Genomic DNA, 20,997 nt, shown 5'->3' with positions numbered 1-20,997 from the left:
GGTGTATAGCCTTCCAGTTTTATTACTATGCATATAGGAGGCTGTACAGTTTTTATTCTTTCGTAGCCCACTTTTTCAGTTAAAATATATTCTCATACATACTCAGTTACAACATTATTCCAAATAGCTGAGCTGTGGTGTATCGTATCAAGGCCCCATGATGCACTCGGCCTTACTGTCTCTTTCAATTTGTCGTTCTGAGCCTCCCAGATCTCACTTTAGACTGGATGAGATAGGTTGGTATTCTGGGTTAGAAACATTGACTGTGGGGCCAGGTTGCCTGGATATGGATCCCAGCATCCCCAGTTATTGGGGGGTGACCCCGGATAAGTCATCCTTTGACATTGGACCTATGTATATCTGTTTTCCTCCTCAATAGAGTGTGGATAACAATGGTAGTTCTTGGTACAGTACCTGTACCCTTTGTGAGCATCAATAAGTGTCTCATTTCTTTTCCTAAAAACATTTGATGAGTTCTCACTTCTCATCAAAGACATTCCAACACCCCCAAAATGGCATTCCAGGTCCCTTGGGATCTCTTCCTAAACTACATACACTTCCTGCCTTGTTTTTCAATTCATTTCTTACGTGGAAGGGAAGGGAAGTTTAGCATGTACTATCGGGGTTGGGTTAGGTTCTTTACATAAGTAAGCTTAGTTTAATCTTTGTAATGTCACTGTGTGAGAAGATTCAGAAGGATTAAGTGATCAGACAGAACAAACCATCACACTTTCTTCTTTCATTCTGCCTTCTCTGCTTGGAAGGTTCTATTCTTCTAGAATTATCTCTTCTCCCTAAAGCATTCTCAGCACAGTACTCCCAGGTGGCAGCACTATTTTCCAAACTTCAGAGATTGCACATTGCTTTTATAAATTCTGACTTTATATCACAGTTGTTTAAACATGAAACACCCATTCTGATTGGACAGAAAATGCTGCAAAGCAGGGGTAGTTCTCATTTCATCTATCATGATGCCTCTTACATTACTGATATTTAATAACTATCTGTCAAGAGGTATCCTCAGCATTTGTTTTCAGGACTTTGTGACTAAGTTCTGGGCTCCATATCTCTATCTAAAATGATCTCAAGATCTCTGCTGTCAAGTTTTAAGAAAAAGAGCAGAGGGAGAAAGTACTCAAGCAGACACCAAGCAAAAAACATGTTCTCCCAACTGAAGAACATGGCACCAACAAGTCAAGCTGTGTTATCCTTCAATATAAGCTATGCGAGCCAAATGTTGGGGTATCTAGCTTCCCCTTATTCTCTTGGCTTGTTTCTTCTTTTAGAAAGATGGACTGAGGTAGAACTGATATTCTCTTGATCTACATGGTCTTCTTGGCCTTAGACTCTTATATTAGAGCTAGAAAAAACTTGTTCTGATATAAAGACGCACAGCATGTCTCACTATGCCAATTTCTTTTCAATTATTCTGCTTGATGTGGATATTCCCCATGATGGCTAAGATCTCAGGCTTTCCTTATGAGCTTACACAGAGGTCTCATTGCTTGGATAAAGAGGATATGCATTATGATATTTGTATGTTTGTCCACTCATTGTGTATTCTGTCTTCTATATATCATCTATCATTAGCTTGGGCTGGGGATGAGTAGATAGTGTAAAATCACAATGCTCTTAGCCATTATTAATATACTGAGTAATCCGAGATTCCTACTGGGCTTCATTCTGAAGTGTTGTTATTATCTTTCTGGCCTCTATTCAACATGGGTCTAAAATAACCCCTCTTTCCTAACACAAGCTTGTAGACTAATGCATTGGCTCTTTATGACTTCCTTTGTTAGCTAATTTGGTACATTATGACCTTTGTAATGTGTTCCTTATTCTGCTTCTCAGGTTTATCAAAGTTCCTGGAACCTTTGCGGAGGAGAGTTAAAGGAAGCAGCTACCTAAGTGGTGCCTTGTGAAATAACATAAGGTCTCCCCAACCTAAGAAGGTCTCTTACGCTTTGCCATTTCCTCAAATCTTCATTATGGATATAATTGATTATATATTTTGACTAGACAAAGATATTATCTGTATTTTGTAACAATTAGAGAGCTAATAATTTTTAAAATTGGAAGCCTGAAAATTTCAGTAGGAATTTTCATACTGACGTAAAATCTATATTAGATAGCCATGGTTGCTGGAAGTGTGTACAGTATGTCAGCTCTATTAATCCTTTTGGAAACATGCATTTTAATGGACTCAAGGCAGTATTTTACCTATATGAATGAGGAAATATTTTCGCTAGTTAACATATCAGCAGTAGTTGATTTACTTCATTAATCTATTTGTAACATAAGGTAGAATTCTAAGAGAATGGGACACTGGATGGTGTAGCTCATATTGGCTAAGTATTATCCAAACTGTGTTCATTTTTTCTATAGAATACACCTCTAAACTACACATCGCAGTCTCCCTTCCAGTGGAAGATGGGTTGCAATAAGGTGTGTTGCCTCTAGGCTCCACTCACAGCCCCCTCAGATAGAGACGGTCTCTGTTTTTTTGGGCCAGCTAAATGGAGAAAACTTTGAAAATAGAGAAAGGTAGTAACAAAAGACAGAAAGACCTTGAGTCCCTGAGAGGTCATTGGAGGAGAGCTGTCCAACTTATCCAAGATGCAATATATTAATTTCATTATGTTCAGCTACTGAAATACTGAGGTCATTCCAGTAGCTCGTCTCCTCTCAATAACACTGACTAAAGAGAAGAGTAGTAGCAAAAGTATTCATGCTTGGGTCTTTGTTAGCTGTCCTCATGGGGAAGATTCTGGGCAGCTAAGAGCTAATGCGAGGCTTTGGCTTTCTAATGGAGAGGATGTTGGGGTGGAGCAGTATTAAATAAGAGTGTAAAAGTCAAACTTCGCCTTTTGTATTTTTGGAGGGGATGCTCTTTGCTGACATGTGAGCCTCATGTGACCACAGAGGCAGGACTAAGTCAGGGAAGACCTAAAGGGAAAGCTTCTAAGGTTCACAGCTATAAACATCTGAAATCTTGAAAGACTGTGAAGAAAATACCAACAGTGGATTGAAATTGGAATAGGAGAGAAGAGGAAAATTCCCTGAAATGTGTTTTTAACTTTATAAACTTTCCCTAGAAGAAAGAACCACATACTGAATGCTTTAAGTAAAAGGAGTTCTTAAGAAGAGAATTCTTAGAGTTCTGTCAGGGGGTTCTCAAAGCCAAGTGCTTACCAAGGGCTGGTAAACTAGCTTAATTTTTATTCCAAAAGATAGAAAAGAACATCTTACCCTTCTAATAATGTTGGGATCATTGCACTTTGCCAGTTTTCCAGCAAAAAGCTGAACTCCAAAGCTTGCAAAAACAAGCATTAATGTCAGCAAAAGAATGGAGACCTGAAAGAAATTGGTGAGATATCAAATCTCTTAGTAAAACGTTAAACAGTAGGTTTGGTTTGAATTGCGATATGAACAGGATGTTCCTGATAACATTCTATGAAATTCATGATCTTTCGAGGATATCTTTTCACTTCTCTGCCACAGGTCATTCAATTAGCCTTACCGAAATATTAAAAGAAGGGAATTAACAAGTTTCAAATTTTTAGAGTAAAAACATACGATGTTCATGTAGGAAAATGGGCCAAGGTATTTGTGGCATGACAGACTTTTCTGTTTTGAAAGACAACACTTGAATCTGTTTTATTGAATAGAACAAAAGAAAATTGCTTAAATGGTTATATTTCCCCCATTTTCTCAAAATGGATTCATATTAGCAGAGCACAAATTAGAGTGACAGTGGCCTTGCTTTCCTGTGAGCATGAGGGCAGATGGATGAGCTGCTCAGAGAGGATTAGAGATAACTGGGTCCTGAAAAGCAAGTCTGTTAATTGACTCATGCTCCCTCTGCTGGATGACTGCTCTGGTCTCCACAGAGAAAGTGGCAAAGGGTAAGAAACTGAACAACAAACTATTGACCTGTGCTAGTAGAATCATTTAAAATATACCTTAAATATACTAAAATTACACAGAAACATCATCGGAAGAAAGATACAAATAGATTCTCTTTTAAAATCTATTGAGGGTCAATTAGCTGTTAGGCGATATTCTGTTTTCCTTCAATTCCAACTGTGTGAAAGCCACCATTTATGGCTTTATTGCAAATAAAATGTGTAATTTTAAGAGCATCTTTAAAAAATGTTAGCAATTATATGCCTGCAGTAACATTACGACCTATCTTTAAAATACCTTACAATCAACTACAGCTACAGCTGTTCTCTCATCATAGGCGTGTTTCTGGAAAGCAAGATATAAAATAGGCTTATATAAATTAATTCACATTTTTCATGCACAGGAAGAACTCATTAAGAATAAAAAAAATCCTTTGATCACTCCTTTGTAGGTCAAAGATCCGTCTGGAACATATTATGAGCAGTGAGCCTCTTACACGTTGTTTTATCTGCAGCCCTGCTCCTAGAAGACCCTAAATCAATGTTTGCTCGACGAAATCAATGTTTTTCCTTTCAATCACATTTGGAAGTATTCATTACTGTACATTTAAGTTACTTAAAGTAAGGTGTACCTGTACATTACATTTTATCAGTTTGTTTTATGTTAACATTCTAAAGATCAGAGACAAATTCTATTTCTATATGCTTTAAGAGACATATAGAAGGAGATTATCAACCCAAATGTGTTAATTCCTAATATCATTTGTAAAGTAGATGCTTTTGAATCTTCTTATCCTTAATTTCCAGACAGGGAAACTAAAACTCAGAATAGAAATTAAAGTCAAGAGTTAGAAATGGAAGTGTCAGCAAATACTATCTCTTCGAATTCTCCTTTCATCTTATTTTCCAGAGTGCTTCACTTTAGTTCACTAAAAATGTTTGTTGAATTAAATATACTGATAAGCCAGGGATATCCATGGGTAAAGTTTCTGAATGTGTGTTGTGCTTTGTCAGCACTTTTATAATCCTCTGGCAAAAAACAAAATTGTAGACTTAACCTTGACAAGCAAGACTTAATTTATTCCCTCATTTGCTACACTATGGGGTTGGATTACGTGCACTGGAAGCAAAGGTAGCTGTAACATACCAAAAAAATTTCCTTGAAGCCACTGAAAAGCTCTCGAACAACTTTCCTCATCTGCGGTACCAGTTTGAATATCCGCAGGGGTCTCAGGCACCGAAGAACCATTAGGAGCTGAGCTCCCGATTCAGCTGGCACATTTTGAGGCATCCAACAAAGAAATATCAAGCTCACCTAGGGGGAAAAAATAATCTCTGGAATTTATGCAATTTATTCTCTACAGTCTACATTTCTACATTTTCTGAGAGCCAAGTGACCATAACTTTCCTATAGCAGAGATTCCGTGTGTTATGTGGGACCAGGTGTGTATGCAGTTTCTTAGCTCTAAACTATGAACCCAGTCTAGACCTGTTAGTGGCCCCAAAGGAGAGCCATCAGGTGTATGTGGGTGTAAAATGGGGGTGGCCGCACCATTTGTACACTACTGCATTCTGTCCCTACTCTTAAAGAATAAACTGGAGGGCCCGCTGATGTCAACAGGATTGAAACTCCTTTGATCAAAGATACTAAACCTTATGTTTGACCTGATACTATTTTAGTAACAATCTAAACATGCTAAACTTAATGGTCACAATTCTTGTTGTGTCGAAAAAGACATTGATTTTATGCCTTGTTGGACATAGAGAAAAAAATGAAAGTTCTATGAGTCACTTCCTATTGTTTCTCAAATTAGTTTAACAAAATAGTTGAATGGTTTTTCCTAGTCCAACATTTTATGCCTTAGAATTGAGAGAATGGTCCATCCACACTTGTTTTAGTTTGCTTTTAGTAATTAAGGGCTCATCAATCATTTATATGATGTAGTTGTTATTGTTTGTTTGTTTGTTTTTTAATATAAGAGCCACAGAATTGGGGGAGGGCAAACTAGATTTACTAACTTAGACCTTATTTGTGTATGTCTTATGTATACATGAAGATGACTGATATATTTGAACCATAGCCATGGATATTTTAAGTGCTTTTAATGTGGATTTTATATGTATGCTTCTTATGTGGCTATAATGGACTACTTAAGAACTCAGTTTTGTAATCTGACTTTTGTGACTCACATATCTCATTCTTATACCAAGAAATGCAGGAGATTTTACAAAACCATTACATTTTACATTTAGGAAATAATCAAAGACTTACAAGATATATAAATATGTCCATTACTCCACCAAAGTCCCTGATGACAGCAGTTGGAGTGAAAAATAAGCCATCTGCCATAATCTTCAGATTAAGCTCAATGCTCATGAATATCACAAATACATACTCAGCAATCTGAAATGGGCAAAGGCAGTTTGATCACAAGGAGCAGAAAAATTGCAGGTCAGTGTTTTTCCTCAGACCTGTGAGCTGAGATTCAGTAGCGATACCTGCAAAGTAGGTGCGTGCATGACTCTTCGAAAGGGGGATTCGAACATCATGGAAATGCAGGAGCAGATGGTTACGATGATCATGACCCAGTCCAGGTAAGTCACCAATCCCAGCAAATCACTGCCAAACACCAAACATAACTGAGAAACACGAATGGTCTAGGCAGGGCCACTAAAGTCAGAGAAGATGCTTCTGTGATTGTTAATGTGACTCGTATATTTTTATGAATCCTCACTTGTTTATTTCATGGCACGATACAGCAAGAAAACAAAGGAAAACTTTTACATTTTTATGCAACATAAAATAGTACACAGAAACTTCAAATGTGCATAGAAAACAGTTTGTGATGCTTACTAAAGTTGATGGTACTTTGTGTTTTTCACAGCTCCTGTGACGGGATCTGTTTTAGATCTGTAAGAGAGAATCAACATATAAAGTTCTGCATCATAAAAAGGTGTTATAACTAGCATCAGTGTAGTTATCAACATCACACACCTACAACCTTTTTTTATCCTTTATAAACTGTCCATTATAATATATGTTAACTGTCTGTGACTTTGGAAGGCAAAGACCATCGGATGAAAGAAAAATCAGAGGAGCCTGCAGTTGATACTTATGAAAAAAAGTTTTATATTTCTCGAAATCTGATATTAGAATTTGTGATTCCACTCAACAATGTCTGACATGGATATTACAAAATTAAATTCTGACATTCATTAAAAAACACTCAGTTAAATCTTTCTTAGCAGTTCAAGGATGTTCCTTAAAATTATTTAATTAAATATCTATAAATTCGATAGAGTTCTTCACCTTGTATTTAACTGCAATCTTGTGGAGTAATTTATATAGAATTTCTTGGAGTGGGGACTTCTAACTTTTACTTTCAAGGAACCAATCTTCAGCAAAGCTCCTGATGGTTCTTGTGTATATACTCCCAGTTACAACAAAGTCTTCCTTGGCCTACATCAACTGTGTTGCTGACTAGGAGAATTATACCACACTAAATAGAGTGGAGAATTAGCTATTAGATGTTAACATGGAAGAGGCCAACAGGATAATTCCAGATGAAAAACTCACTTTGGAACTTACAAATCAACTCTAAGTTCCTTTACTTTGTGAAAACTCAGGGCAGTTTTTAATGATTGTTACTCAAGTGCATTAAATGTGAAGGTCTTTCTAGAGTGACAAACTGGCACTCAGAGAGAGCCATGCACTAACTGGTGTCCTTTAGAGAAGCCAGTAACCTCCGCTGACCTCAGTGCCCTCCTCTTTTGGAAGATGAGGGGACACAAATGACATTAGATGGTTGCTGAGGTCTCAAGTCCTCAAATGTTACAATAGTGTATTAGTTTTCTAAGGCTGTTGAAACAGACTGAGTGGCTTAACCAACAGAAACTAATTTCTCATAGTTCTGGAGGCTAGAAGTCTGAGATGGAGGTGTCAGCAAGGGTACTGCCTTCTGAGGGCTGAGAGGAGAATCGGTCCCAGGCCTCTCCCCTTGGCTCGTAGATGAGCATCTTCCCTCTGGGTCTTCGCATAGTCTCACCTACGTGTCTGTGTCCAAACTTTCTCATCTGATAAGGACTCCCGTCATATTGGATTAGGGCCCACTCTAATGACCTCATTTTAATTGATTTTTTTTTTCTTTAAAGTCCCAACCTCATTCTGAGGTACTAGGGGTTAGAACTTCTATATATGAATTTTTGGGGGGTGAAGTGGGGTTCACAATTCAACTCATAACAGATATAAAATATATGCTACTGATTATCAATTTATTTAAGTGACAGTGTCAGAAAGGTCCAACTACAAATGGGAAAGTATTTCCTACACTTCCTCCAGGACTCTTAATGTTTTCAGGATATTTGCTTAAAGTTATGCATGATGAAAATTCCATTTCATCCACTAGTTGCCTGCTAAAATTGGCTTGGGTCATCACAAGTGCAGCATGCTCCAGGCTGAGCACACTACAGCCTCTTGCACACTTCTTCCATGTAGGTGGGGATAGACAGTGGCCAGTGGGTTTTCTTCTTGTACCAGTTGGTAATGGAAAAATCAGTCAACTTTCTTCCTACTTTACATTATTCTAGAATAAACCAGTTAGGGTTTGTTTTTTTTACCACAAAGAGTCTAAAAGAAGGTACGATGACCTTCACATGTCATTGAGTCTCCCTTTGCTTCTGAAATAAAATATGGAGTTAATAACACTGATATAAACATATTGGGCAACAGTTAAAATGAACAAATAAAAACAAAAATGGCTGTTAACTGCTTTATAAATGTGAGTTTTATATAAATGTTAACCACTTGGAACCTTTGTTTGTTTTCCACCTGGTTGGCAGCTCAGCAAATAGGAGCAGCATGATTAATTAGCCCACAGTTTATTTTGTGACCCCATTAGGATTACACGTTCCTTCTTGCTCGTATGACAACCCCCCCTGCTGTTTGTACAACTCAGGCCAAACACCTGGCTGAAATTGAGTGTACTTACGCGTTGAAGCGTGCTCGGACCACCACCCGGCAGAAGTTTCTGAACCTGTGCTCCCGTCCAACGATGAACAGTGGCTTATCGAAGTATGGATGATTCTCTCTCAGTTCCTCCTCTTGCACTTTCCTTGAAGGGGAAGTTTATGACAGAGTAAGGTTAAGGGAAAGTTTGCCATTCCAAAACGAGAGCCAAGAAACACCATAGTTCCCTGTACCTTTTCATTTCTGCTTGCTCCTTTTTTTCTTGGATCATCTTTATTTCACTGTCTTCTCTTTGTGCATTTCTATATCTCACTGTATTAGAATGCTAGAAATAAATGGAAAGGGGGCATATCAAAAATAAAGACTTTTTTTGGAAAACTCCCCAAATGATCAGTTACAACTGAAATGAGTATCTTTATTTTATATATATTTTAATGGCTACATTCATCTTAGCAAGGGCATTTTTTGTTTTTGCTCTAAAGTATATATTTTTCAGTATAAACATTTATTGAGAACCAATTATATGCCAGGTACTGTTCTAGTGCTGGTGATAAGGCAAAAGAGGAGAAAAAAAAAAACATAACAAAATCCCTACTCTTATGGGGCTAATGTTCTAGTTAAGGGAGACAGACAAAGACTAAACCAAAACAAGTAAGAATGTTAGAAGCGGTTCAGTGGCTCTGGTAAAAAACAAAGAGGGGCAGAGAGTGCTAGAAGCCTCCAAGTTTAAATAGGTCAGGGCAGGCCTCAATGACAAGCTGTTATTTGAGCAAAGACTAGAAGGAGGCAGTCACTGAATTTCTGTAGGAATATGTTCTTCGAGAGGAGGGAGCGGTCTGTGTGTATGCACAGGAAATAGCCAGGATGTCAGAGTAGGCAGAGAACAAGGAACAGTTAATGAGGTGGGACGAAACCAGATGCGTGAGGTGGGGTGGTCATGTAGGACCTGGACTCTGGTCTTCACTCTGTGGGAGATGGAAAGCCATTGTTTGAATAACTTAAAATATTTTATAGAAAGTATTCCTTAGATTTAATTATCTGTATTTTCTGTCATTTGGAATAAGTGAAAAGATAAAACTCTATTTTATATTGCTTCTACTATGAAGGAAAAGACATTAGGATAGATTTCCTATGAAATTAACAGAACTCCCATGACCTCTTGCTATGGAGAAGGTGGAGGATGGACTTTTATTGTACGTCTATATAGAAAAATATGACAAAATGTCTTTGAAGAAGAAATAAATCTCTGGAATTAAGATGATTCAAATAGAGACTTTCGTTGTATATATTAAGACACATTTTCAAAGTCATTTTCTCATTTGATTCTTAAGTACACTGTACATTTCTACTGAATCATATTGAAAGAAAGTCCTTCAAACTAGTATTGCCTCTCTGAATTTTTGCCTAGACATTTTCTCCATGCACTGTGGCTAACCCTCAAATTATAGTAAGCGAACAGGCCACATGTTGGATCTAATCACTATTCCATGTTGACAGTATGGTGAGGCATACCAGACAAAGGTTTGGCTTAAAAATCCCGGAGTTAACAGATGCTTGCACCAATTAGAACTATGCACATTGGGTAATGGCAATATCAGGTGTTATCGACAACTTTTTCCATTCTCGATTTTACGTAGAACACTTAGTAAGGAGAGTTCACTCTAAGATAGCTATTTCTTGAAAGCAGCTGAAGTAGGCTGAAAATTCCAGAAACTCTTGAGAAATAAAAAATAAGCGGCGAATAAGACAAAAATTAAAAACCACAAGACTTTGCTAACTTTCTCTTGCTAGATCTGTTTTCTCAAATGCCACCCTTGGCTCTGAACATGCAAGATTCTGCTTTTTTAGGTAAGTTAGCCAGACTCAATTTAAGACCTATTTTTTAACCCTTGCTCCACTGGTGATAATTTCTTAGTATGTGCTTCTCACCTTTCATGGTAATCCCAGCATAGTGAAGCTGCTGGTGAGCCTAATCAGGAAGTCAGATTTTTGCCTCCTCAGGAGTCCCTTGATTTTTCTGTGGTTCCCTTCTTCACTTCATCTGGATCTTTGGTCTCATGGAGAGGAGTCTACACTGACCATCCTTTAACATTCCCTGTCCCCAAATTTATACTGTCTATTTCTTCACACTATTTTATTTTTCTTTATGTACAAAGCTAACCTGTCATAGTAATAAAAAGAGGATGAAAAATAAATAGAAATAACTCAGAAATTATTATATATTTGTTTACTTTTACTAGAGTGTAAACACTTACAGGACAGAGATGACATCTTGTTTCTCAACTACTCCTCATCACTTAGAACAGAATCTGGCATATGATGAACACACAATAAGTATTACTGAGTCGGTAAATAAATAAATGAATGACCTACAGTCTAAAAGCAAAGAAATTATTGGGAAATCTTATGCAGACTTTGACAGAAAAATTCTTCTAGAAATAAAATTTTATTTCCCAGTATGTAAAGTCCTGCAATTATAGACATTGAATATAGATTCTAGAATAGTTGGAATTAATAAATATTCAAAGTCAGTGATGTGAATCGTTCCTATAAAAATGATTTAAATGTCTTTAAGTTCAGTCAAATGCAACCAATATGTCTTAGCAAAAACACGTGTTCTGCAGGATGTCTGGAATTTTCTATAGTTAGTAATCACTTTTCTGTACCTGACCATTTAATTTGTTTCTTGAGTCTCCTGATTTCATCTGGTAAAAAGCCTTAAGAAGACATGACAGTATGACACAAAGCTCCATGCACTGGAATTGTCTGAGCAGTCATTTAAATATATTTTCATAATCTTGTTTCCAAAATCCAAAGTATTTCTTAGAACTTACATCTTGAGTCAGAGTTTCAAGAGATTTCCCCCTGCTGATCCTCTGGCTGTTTGAGCCATGTCTTAGTGACCTAAAAGAACCACAACCAACTAGTCAATACATCTCAAGAACAAATTTTGACTGAAGCAATGAACATTATAAAAAATAAATAAATAAAATCACTCTTCTGATAGCATAATGAAAGCTGGTTATTTCTTTTCATAGCAAAAGCTTTAGTCTATCCAAATGTCTTTGATACCATCTAACAAAATTCAAATTTTTCCTTCTGATCTTAAAAGAGAGAATTTAGCCATCACCAAGGAAAAGGTTTTTGAAAGATTTTTTGAATCTTTGAATCTGATTGTGAATTTCATTACTGTTACCATCAATGAATCCAACCCATGCCTGTCTGCTAAACAGAGCAGTGAACATGTCCCTGTAAAACTCCTTTCCTTTGTTTCTCTGCAGCTTCATCTCCTGGAGTATTTACCTGCGCTCTTGGCGGATGTGATGCTGCACACTGAGAATTGACCTTTCCTTTGCTGGCTGCCCCTCAAATGATCCACTCAGCATGCGCTGTCGAGTGCAAGCTCTAGGAGAAAAAAAGAGAGCCCAAGATAAATGCGTGATCTGTACACTTGGGATGAATAATACATAACTGCTCATTACTCTTATTATTTTTAAGGAAACACCAATGGTAAGGCAAAATACAGCAAATGACACGTAACCATGAAGGAAAAGGCGCTTTAGGCTTTGTGTTAAGAACACTTACAAAGCAGAACTATTACAGCTATGAAGAGGGGCTGGAAAATAAACAGAAAGCTCCTGCCCTGTGCCCACCCCCTCAATGTTTTATCTCCCCATCTCCCAAATAGGAGAGCTTCCATCAGGATTCTCTTAGCAGGCCCAGCCTGGCCACAGTTAATCACGATGTTGGTCTTGGCTTTAGACAAGACGGTTTCTAATAAAAGCCCTCGGGAAGGATTTGTCCACCCAGGCCCCTGAGATGATAGAATATATGTTCCAAGAAGATTTTGCAGAACTCCAGGAAAATCAGAAAGCATAAAGTTAGAGGCACAAATCAACAGTAAAAATAAGTAGCTAAAGCTGGAATTAATACCTAGAGAAACCTCAGTCTAAAGCTTGCGGCTTACAGGTAACCAGTTGCCACTTTCTTTGCTGCCACAAAACTCTGTAGACTTTTAAAACATGTTCTCTTTTTCACAACCGGTGACTTAACACCTGTGGTGTAAATGATTTGGAGAGAGAACAAAATTTCTTCTCCAAAAAGCTCTCTCCAGCTAAAAACGACAGAAATTCCCTTGGTGTACTAGTCAAGTGGAAAGAAAATAATACAGGGGTTAGAAGAACTGTTCCAGAGGCGATACTGTCACGAACAAGTTGAGTGAGTGACCTTTCAGCTCAGTTCCCTTACGGGTAACGTGAGGAGACGGCCTTGATCTGAAAGACTACTCATAGGCTTAAAATGCAACGGCTTCGTGACATGTAAATTTTACAACACTGTATTTGTTCAACACTTGAACACATATACTACTGTCATTGCTTAACATAAGACTTTCATATTTATGTTTCCTAAAATGCATTTCTGGACTGGCTTTGAATTATGTTATCACTATCTGTCTCAGAGTTAAGATCTTTGAGAAAAGAGCTGTGTCTGTTTCGCATACTTAAAATAGCAGCTTTTATGACATCATGTGTATATTTAAGAACTTAAAAATACTTTTGATATCGATGAAGATAATTATGGTAAATACTTATGGAAAGTCATACAAATGTAATAAATGTAAATGCATTGTAGGAAATAAGCCCAAATAATCACTATTCTTAGTTTAATAAGCACACAAACCATTCCGAGGTAAAATCCAAGTCAAAATTTTATTTAATGACAAAAATTTATGACAATGATATACAAAGTCATGTATAATTTTAGAACTAGAATGACGTCACATAGGAAGATATATTTGTAAGTTAGTCTGAGTTGACAAAGGTATAGAACAATCTTATAATATATATATCAAGATCATTTTCCAACTAAAGACTGAAAATTACGAAGCCATCTTGAAAAAACTTATTTGGAGAATGGAGTGATTCTGGCACAGATGTACACACCCCTGCCATTTGTATAAACCTGCAGCCCCTGTCTTAGTAACTTTTATTCTGTCCCAAGACTCTCCCCTAAAGTAGTTGAGACCTATAGGACTTAAATACAAAACACATACAATTGGATTATAATGTACCTATTTGAATTGAGTGTCCTCCTATGTTTGAGATGGAAGAATGTAACTGTCTTTAAGCTGCCTGTGATAAAGGACTGCTAGTATTTGCCCTGTTTGCCTGACATCCCCACCTGAGGCTGCCTGGGCATTCTTGCTGGGGAAGAGATAGTGCTACATCTACTAACTCCAGGGTCTAAAAGATGTCCCAGCACCTGGGTCAGTATAACCCATGCTCATCCTGGGTGGCCTCTGTGAATCCCGCTGAGGCCCGTCTCCCCTCTAAATACAAAATAGGCAGGTCTCCGTGGAGACTCTCTGGCTATCAGAAAGACTTCCCCTACCCTGTGACATCTTTTCCATCTCTTCCACCAACAGCATGGCTGAAATGGTGGTGAGAAAGCAAGTCCCTTTTCTCTTTTGGTTCAAGATTATTCCTCTCTTTCCCACTGGGTCTAGAGAATTATGACACTGTCTGCTCTACAATTTCAAGCTAAATAATGATGGGGGGGGGGCGGAGAAGAGTTCAGTAACTCTGGGCTAGTTAAAACTTGTAACCAGTGACTTGAGCCAAGTATAAACCTTGGCAGTTTCTACTTCCTCACTGAGAGGGGCCCTGCCAGGGTCTTCCTTGTTTCCTGGGACTCCAAAGGTACCCAGAGAATCTGAGCAAAGTGAAGGCAGGCCGATGGGGTTATCTTGCCTTGGTATTAAGAAGTCTTGGTGCCTCGGGATCAATGTGAGTCTCTGGTCCCTTGTGCCAGCCCCACATCCCAGCACTCCTCCTCCAAGTCTGGTACCAGAACAAAGGTAAATAGCCTCCATCTTCATTTAGCAGTGCTCTTGTTCAGGCTTTTCTTGGACTATATACTCCAATCTTTCCTCTGAGTTTCTGCAATGGTTTTTGAACAGGAAAACTCAGTAGGTGCTCAATAAATATTTGTTAAGAGAATAAACCTTGAAATTCTGTGAAGATCAAGTATTTTAATTTCTTTTTTGATCACTTGATGCTTATAAAGCATGGAAATAATCACAAATAAAACAGCATGTGTTCGAAATAAGCTTTTTAAAGGAGCAGTTAAATAATCTTAATTTTATCTCAAGTTAGAATATTATGCCATCAAAAAATGAGATACACACCTATAATAATAGACGATGCCCTGAGACAGTGATGAAAAAAAAAATCAGACATTGCTTCTTGCAAGTAGAAAATTTATAAACCTTTATCTATATTCTAAGTGAAAGCTGTTAAGGGAAATCTGCAAACCAACGTGAGGCTGAGCCGAATTCATTTCAATATCGTAAACAGGAGATCTGATCTGTCGCTGAGAACACGGTCTCTAGGTATCATGTCTTAGAGGAATCTACTTGCCAAGCTGAAACAGTAAATAACCAAGGAAGTGGAGACTTTTAATATTTTATCAATAAGGAGTCGGAGACTTTTAATATTTTACCAATATTTTAGTAAAAGATTTCCTCAGAAAGAGAAGTACTTGAATGTTCAATGAAGTTATATTTTGCCACTTGAAATTTTTCATTAGAATTAGATGAATTTGGTCTCAAAAAAGGAAAAAAAGAAATGTTTTCAGGAAGAAAATGTTCTTTTATTTCCTGCCTAGAGAAAAAGCTAAGCTAATGGTATTGATAAAGCACACTGATCTTTGGGAGGTCCTGCTTTTCTCAGGGGAGAGACTGACAGAGTTGGGATAGTTAAGATCTTCAACGTCTTCAGAATGGTAAGACCTAGAAGGCCAGTTTCCTAGACACTCCACCTAGTGGCTTAATATGAAAAAAAATTGGTCTGCCTGCTTGGCTTCTGGAACTGTGAAGCACAAGGCTTCAAGTGTCTGGTGAAAAATAATGAAGTCTTTTGTCTTGTCTGAGTGAGGAAATTCTCCATTATGCAGGCATATGTAATCTCTTTATTCCTGCTCCCTGGAGGAGACTTACAGCGAGGCATTTTCCTTTTCCCAGTTGGGGTTAATGTTATGCCCTCTCTACCTTTGAAAGTAAAACAAGACTGGGACCCCTGATGATGATTCAAATGTGGGAATATTCTTCAGCAAACACACATTCCCAGTTGCAAAAATATTACCCCTGGTTTCTTGCCAAGCCTTTGAAAAAAACATATGAAAGATTGATTCTTTTTTTCTTATTCTTCTCTGCATTGCCTTTGTGCTATGGAATTTCAATTGCCCCTTACATGACAGCTATATATATATATATATATATATATATATATATATAGTCTTTTATAGAGGCTGAGGGAAGAGAATCATGTCTTAAGAAATTGTCTCTATTTTTCTTGACACTTTTCCATCTAAAATATTTTTAAATTGGCCCAAAGATTATGGTTATATGAGAGATCTTTGGAGCTTTATTAGCCTTTAAACACCACTAGTTGTTTATAGAAACAGTAGCAGGGGGTCCTCGGTGTCTTTCTTCTCTGTCTCCATGTCTTCTTTCTTAATGTTCCAGAACAAAGGTGTGGGAAAAGCCCATATATTCTGTAATAAAAAAGAGAGGGCTGTGAGTCTTCAAATTATTTTCATTCATTATAGAAAAGTTAGATTATGCAATACCATCTGGGATTAAATATACTTACTACGTTCTAAAGGAACTGCAAAATAACTCTGCAGAGCATTAAATTTGAGAAATGATACTCAAATCTTGAGCTCCACAAGGTAAACACATTGCAAAATATTATCCACTGTTGGTTAATATAATGTAATCATGTCAACAGACAACAGGAAAATAGTTCTTCGGTGGTAATTATGTAAAACTATGATTGGAGAACTGTGTAAGAAAATAGATAATGAGTATTTCCTGGGAAGGGCTCTTACCTGACTCCACTGAAGTGACAAGGTGATTGTCCCAAGTAGAGACAACAGCTGATGCTAACGGGTGAGTTCCTTTGTAATGGGCTCTTGCTGAGATGAAGAAAAAGCTGCATTTTCATCATAATGAATACCCCAGTCTTTTGTGAATCGGCCAGTCCGGAGTAAATGGATATGGCTCTTAATTGCAACAGCAGATCAGTTCTTTCCAATCTTGCGTTATTCACAAAAATGTTTTCTTATATAGACATGTAAATACATGGGAAACTAGAACTTCATTGTAGATTGAAAAACAAAAGAAGCCTTTAGTGTCTTATTATACGTAGGTACTGTAAATAAAAAAAGATAAGTAACTTATGGAAAACCCACACCATTCACTTAGGTTCAACTTTAGCAGCCCAACTACTGACTCAGAAAAATGTAAATTACAATGCGAAGACCAAACTTTTTATTATAATGAAAGTAAAATTTTGCAAATGTTGCATAAACTGTATGAACCAATTTTTCCACAGATATGTATTTTTCTATATTGCTTATTACTTTACCCTCCTATGATAAAATGCTAAAACCTTGTTAGAATATCTTCCCCATGTTTTAGGTAAAATTTAATAGAAGCTCTCCTAATCCAGAAATAACATTATCATTTTGGAGTGTATCTAAAAATAATCTACACTATCTCTATGAAATATAACATACTTAGGACAACATGTTAGAATATATTATTTTACTATATATGATGAAGGATGTTAACTAGACTTACTGTGATGATTATTTCACAACACATAAATTTCCCTTCAAATCATTATGTTGTATATTTGAAACTAACATAATGTTATATGTCAATTACATCTCAATAAAAACTTTTCAAAGGTTGAATAAAAGAAAGTTAGATTTTTCAAAAAAGCAATACATATAATTTTGCTTCAATTAAGTTTTTTCTTGCCACTTTGAAATTTTTACTATTTATGTTGTATCTAAATGCATATACCTATAAATCTCATCTCGTTATTGTTCTCTGAACACACCTAATTTCCATATATCTGGTTATTCTTTTTATCTCCAAATGGTCTTTCAACTAATCTACACAAGTTTTTAAGTGTTATGAAAATCTTAATAAGGAAGACCAACAACTAAACAGCCTTAATAGAATTACAGATAAATATTTACTGTAATATTTAGATTAATTTTTGATTAATATATAATGTTTTAACATTAATATATTCAGCATTAACAACTGGTATTTAATATATATTTAATTAATATATTATATTTAATGAATTATTATTTATAATACAGTAAATATATTAATAAATATGTTTAAATATATAATTTATAATATATATATTTTACAAATGTATAAATTGTATATTTAATAAATTGGACATTAACAAGCTAATAATCAATTTCGGGCATATTAATATCCAACAATGTTTTCTTAAAACTTCAGGTTATTCTTGCCAAATAGAGGTCACAAAAAATTGCTGATATGTCAGGAGGTTGACCCAAACTCAGCTTCAGGGATATCTGTCCGCTTTCTCATCACAGGGTCATTCCAGCACCTTTCTCTCCCTCATATTTTACTGAGCAGTTGGCAAGTCCAGCCCAAGGTCTGTGGGATGCTGCAGGTACTCAGGCCTTCTCAGTGGTACTGAGTGTATCCTGCTAGTCATGCCCAGAATGTGGAGCTGCAGAAAACTAACGTGACGTTATCCGAAGCTGCTGAATTGCTGACCTAACCGATGAAACTATAATTTGAAAAGGAGAACTTGCCGAATAGTAAAAAACAAGAGGGGTAGGTTGCTGATGCTTGGCATTATTAAGCTCTCGCAGACTTCCCAATTAGTTGGGCCAGCTTCAGGAAATTGGCAGCTCTGGGTCTAGAAAAGACTGAACAGAATAAGAATGAAGAGGCTTTTTTCCTTTTCTCAAATTTCTCTTGTCACATAGCTAATGATGTTCACAAAAACAGGTGACCCTGTGGAGGAAATCACTGGAATTTAATTTGAATTCCTTCCTCTAGAAAATTTCATGATTTCTTCAGTCTCTACAATATAAGGCTATCCTCTCTTCTAGAGAAATATGACACACAGGCTCACGTTCTAAAGAAAAACCCAGGTGTCAATTCGTCTGTCCCAGACCCTGGGGAGAGAGAGCTGGGAGAACAGGGTCTTCAAAGAGGCCAGAGACCAAAAGAAATACCTCTCATTCTGCCTATAGTCCCTGAAGCCTGAAGGACCAGCTGTAGCTAAACTGTCATCCATTCAGAAGTTACAGAGCTTTAACGTGATGTGCATACTGGAGGTTTCAGGTAGGCGATTACAACCTGTGCAGAGAACAATGGCATACTTATCCAAGCCATAGCTATCACTGTTCTTCTGCTATGGCTTGCAGTTACAGGTTCTGTTTCAGCTCTTCCTCATGCCCTGATCACCAGTCCCTCTTATCCAACTATCTTGATTTAGATCCTGCTCACAATCACTCCGCCACCTGCCAAGTCAATTAAGTCCAACTTTACCAACACTTTGACCATATCCTTGCCTTTCATTTGCTAGTTATCCCTGCATGATACTGGTCTCTACTTGTTTGATTAGATTTCCTGCCAAAGCCTATTTAAGTTTCCTACTCCTGAGATAGGACTGTTTTTTTTTTTTTTTTTTTTTTTTTTTCCCTAGCATATCCAAGCAGTGGAGAATGTCACAACTATACTTCAGGCATTACAGAAGTAATGCCCAGAACTTCTAGCCAGCTATAGGTGATGCCAAACTCAGTTGATGAATCTACATTGTTAGCTCGGGAATATATCCATCAAATATCCAGTAAATGATATGATCAAATAATCTGGTATCTGAAGATGGTAGCAAGCCTAGCACAGGCTTAACTGAGTATAAAGCTACAGCTGACAGACCATTTTCAGCTGGGTAAGCAAGACACTTTGGATCAGCTTAGAAAAGGGTACACTGATTTATCAAAAAGATTTTATGCCACTCAGATAGGGCCTCTGCTGGGCAATAGTGAAGACTTCTCAAGCAAACCCTTAGGCTCTGCTTTGAAGGTGACTGTCAGTTGCCTGCATCTCGGCAGCAACTGTGGGTATCTCTTGGATTTACTACTAATAATGGAAAATCGCCTACAGAGCGCTTTACAGATACTAACTTGTTTAACCCTCACCTATGAGGCAGAGTCTATTAATTTACAGAACTTATTTAACAGATGAGAAAACTGAGATGCAGAGAGATTTAGTAACTTGCCCAAAGTCAAACATCCATGAAGTGGTGTAGCCAGGATTCTAACCCCATTTGGGTACTGAGCTATTGAGTGATACCTGACAGAGCACTCCTCATTTACTGTTATGAGGTTGCAAATATCCCCACTCGATAGATGAAGAAACTGAGCCTTTCCAAGGACTCACTGCTGCTCAGAGGATTTGCAGCCAAGTAAAGTTGATTGCAAAGCCTGTTCACTTTCCATTTCTACTACACCGACACAGCATATTCTACATGACTATATGGACCTGAACAAGAATGCAGCCACCTCTGTAGGTCAGTGTCAGGAAAGCCACACAATGCCAGTCCAGAAATGAGTTTGCTTGAGTTGACTTATCGATCAGGGTCTGGGATATGAGTTGCAACCAGTATCTGGCAAAAGATCTTCTATGAAGACACTTCCATATATTACTCTAAGATAATGAGTGCATGGCTGGTTCCCTTCTACTATGATGAGAGAAGGAAGAGACTGGGGATTTAGAGATTTAGACTGTCCTCAAAGAGCAAAGATTCCAGTAGCCCATATGGCATCTTCGTATATTGGAAAAAGATGCTTCTTCCCCTTGAGGGACATAGTCTCATGCTAGGGGATGTTGTTTGGCAAGCGTCATATGCCTGAGCAGGTATAGTGAGGACTGGATTTTAGCTTTGAATCGCCCCATTGATTTGGCACCTTTGTATCATGCATAACTTGTATATAGACCCCAAGGAGTAGCCACAAGTGTGGGAAAAACAAGGGATTTAGGGTTTGTCAATACAAAGCATGAGAATGGGGATCCTTTATAACTTAAAAGCATAGTGTGATAGTTAATACATGGATTTCAGAGTCACATAGATCAGGATTTGATTCCTGGCTCTCTGACTCTCTGGTTCCCTAGAGAGGGTGGCCTCAAGTAAGTCACCTAATCTTCCTGAGCCTTAATTTCTTCATCTCTGAAAGAGAGCTAATAATTGTCATCTTTCAGGGTTGCCATGAAGA

The 20,997-nt window shown here is 37.4% G+C and overlaps 1 protein-coding gene across 5 annotated transcripts in view; it reads right to left on the bottom strand.

Annotated features, from left to right (window-relative positions):
- The window catches only part of NALCN (sodium leak channel, non-selective), a 272,813-nt gene that overhangs the window by 35,002 nt on the left and 216,814 nt on the right, over nucleotides 1-20,997 (bottom strand). For 4 of the 5 annotated variants that reach the window (XM_036228821.1, XM_016123175.2, XM_016123177.2 and 1 more), the window contains 9 exons: nucleotides 12,175-12,276; nucleotides 11,706-11,775; nucleotides 9,105-9,196; nucleotides 8,894-9,016; nucleotides 6,760-6,816; nucleotides 6,405-6,525; nucleotides 6,178-6,309; nucleotides 5,053-5,220; nucleotides 3,250-3,354 (listed from right to left, as the gene is read on the bottom strand). In XM_036228821.1, the coding sequence (XP_036084714.1) occupies nucleotides 3,250-3,354; nucleotides 5,053-5,220; nucleotides 6,178-6,309; nucleotides 6,405-6,525; nucleotides 6,760-6,816; nucleotides 8,894-9,016; nucleotides 9,105-9,196; nucleotides 11,706-11,775; nucleotides 12,175-12,276 (970 nt within the window). Of the gene's footprint in view, nucleotides 1-3,249; nucleotides 3,355-5,052; nucleotides 5,221-6,177; nucleotides 6,310-6,404; nucleotides 6,526-6,759; nucleotides 6,817-8,893; nucleotides 9,017-9,104; nucleotides 9,197-11,705; nucleotides 11,776-12,174; nucleotides 12,277-16,761; nucleotides 16,849-20,997 lie in introns of all 5 variants that reach the window. The other variant, XM_036228822.1, reaches the window with a different exon arrangement.

This window comes from Rousettus aegyptiacus, unplaced genomic scaffold (genome assembly GCF_014176215.1).
Source record: "Rousettus aegyptiacus isolate mRouAeg1 unplaced genomic scaffold, mRouAeg1.p scaffold_m13_p_11, whole genome shotgun sequence".
Taxonomy (NCBI): domain Eukaryota; kingdom Metazoa; phylum Chordata; class Mammalia; order Chiroptera; family Pteropodidae; genus Rousettus; species Rousettus aegyptiacus.
This window is presented reverse-complemented; position numbering and strand designations above follow the sequence as displayed.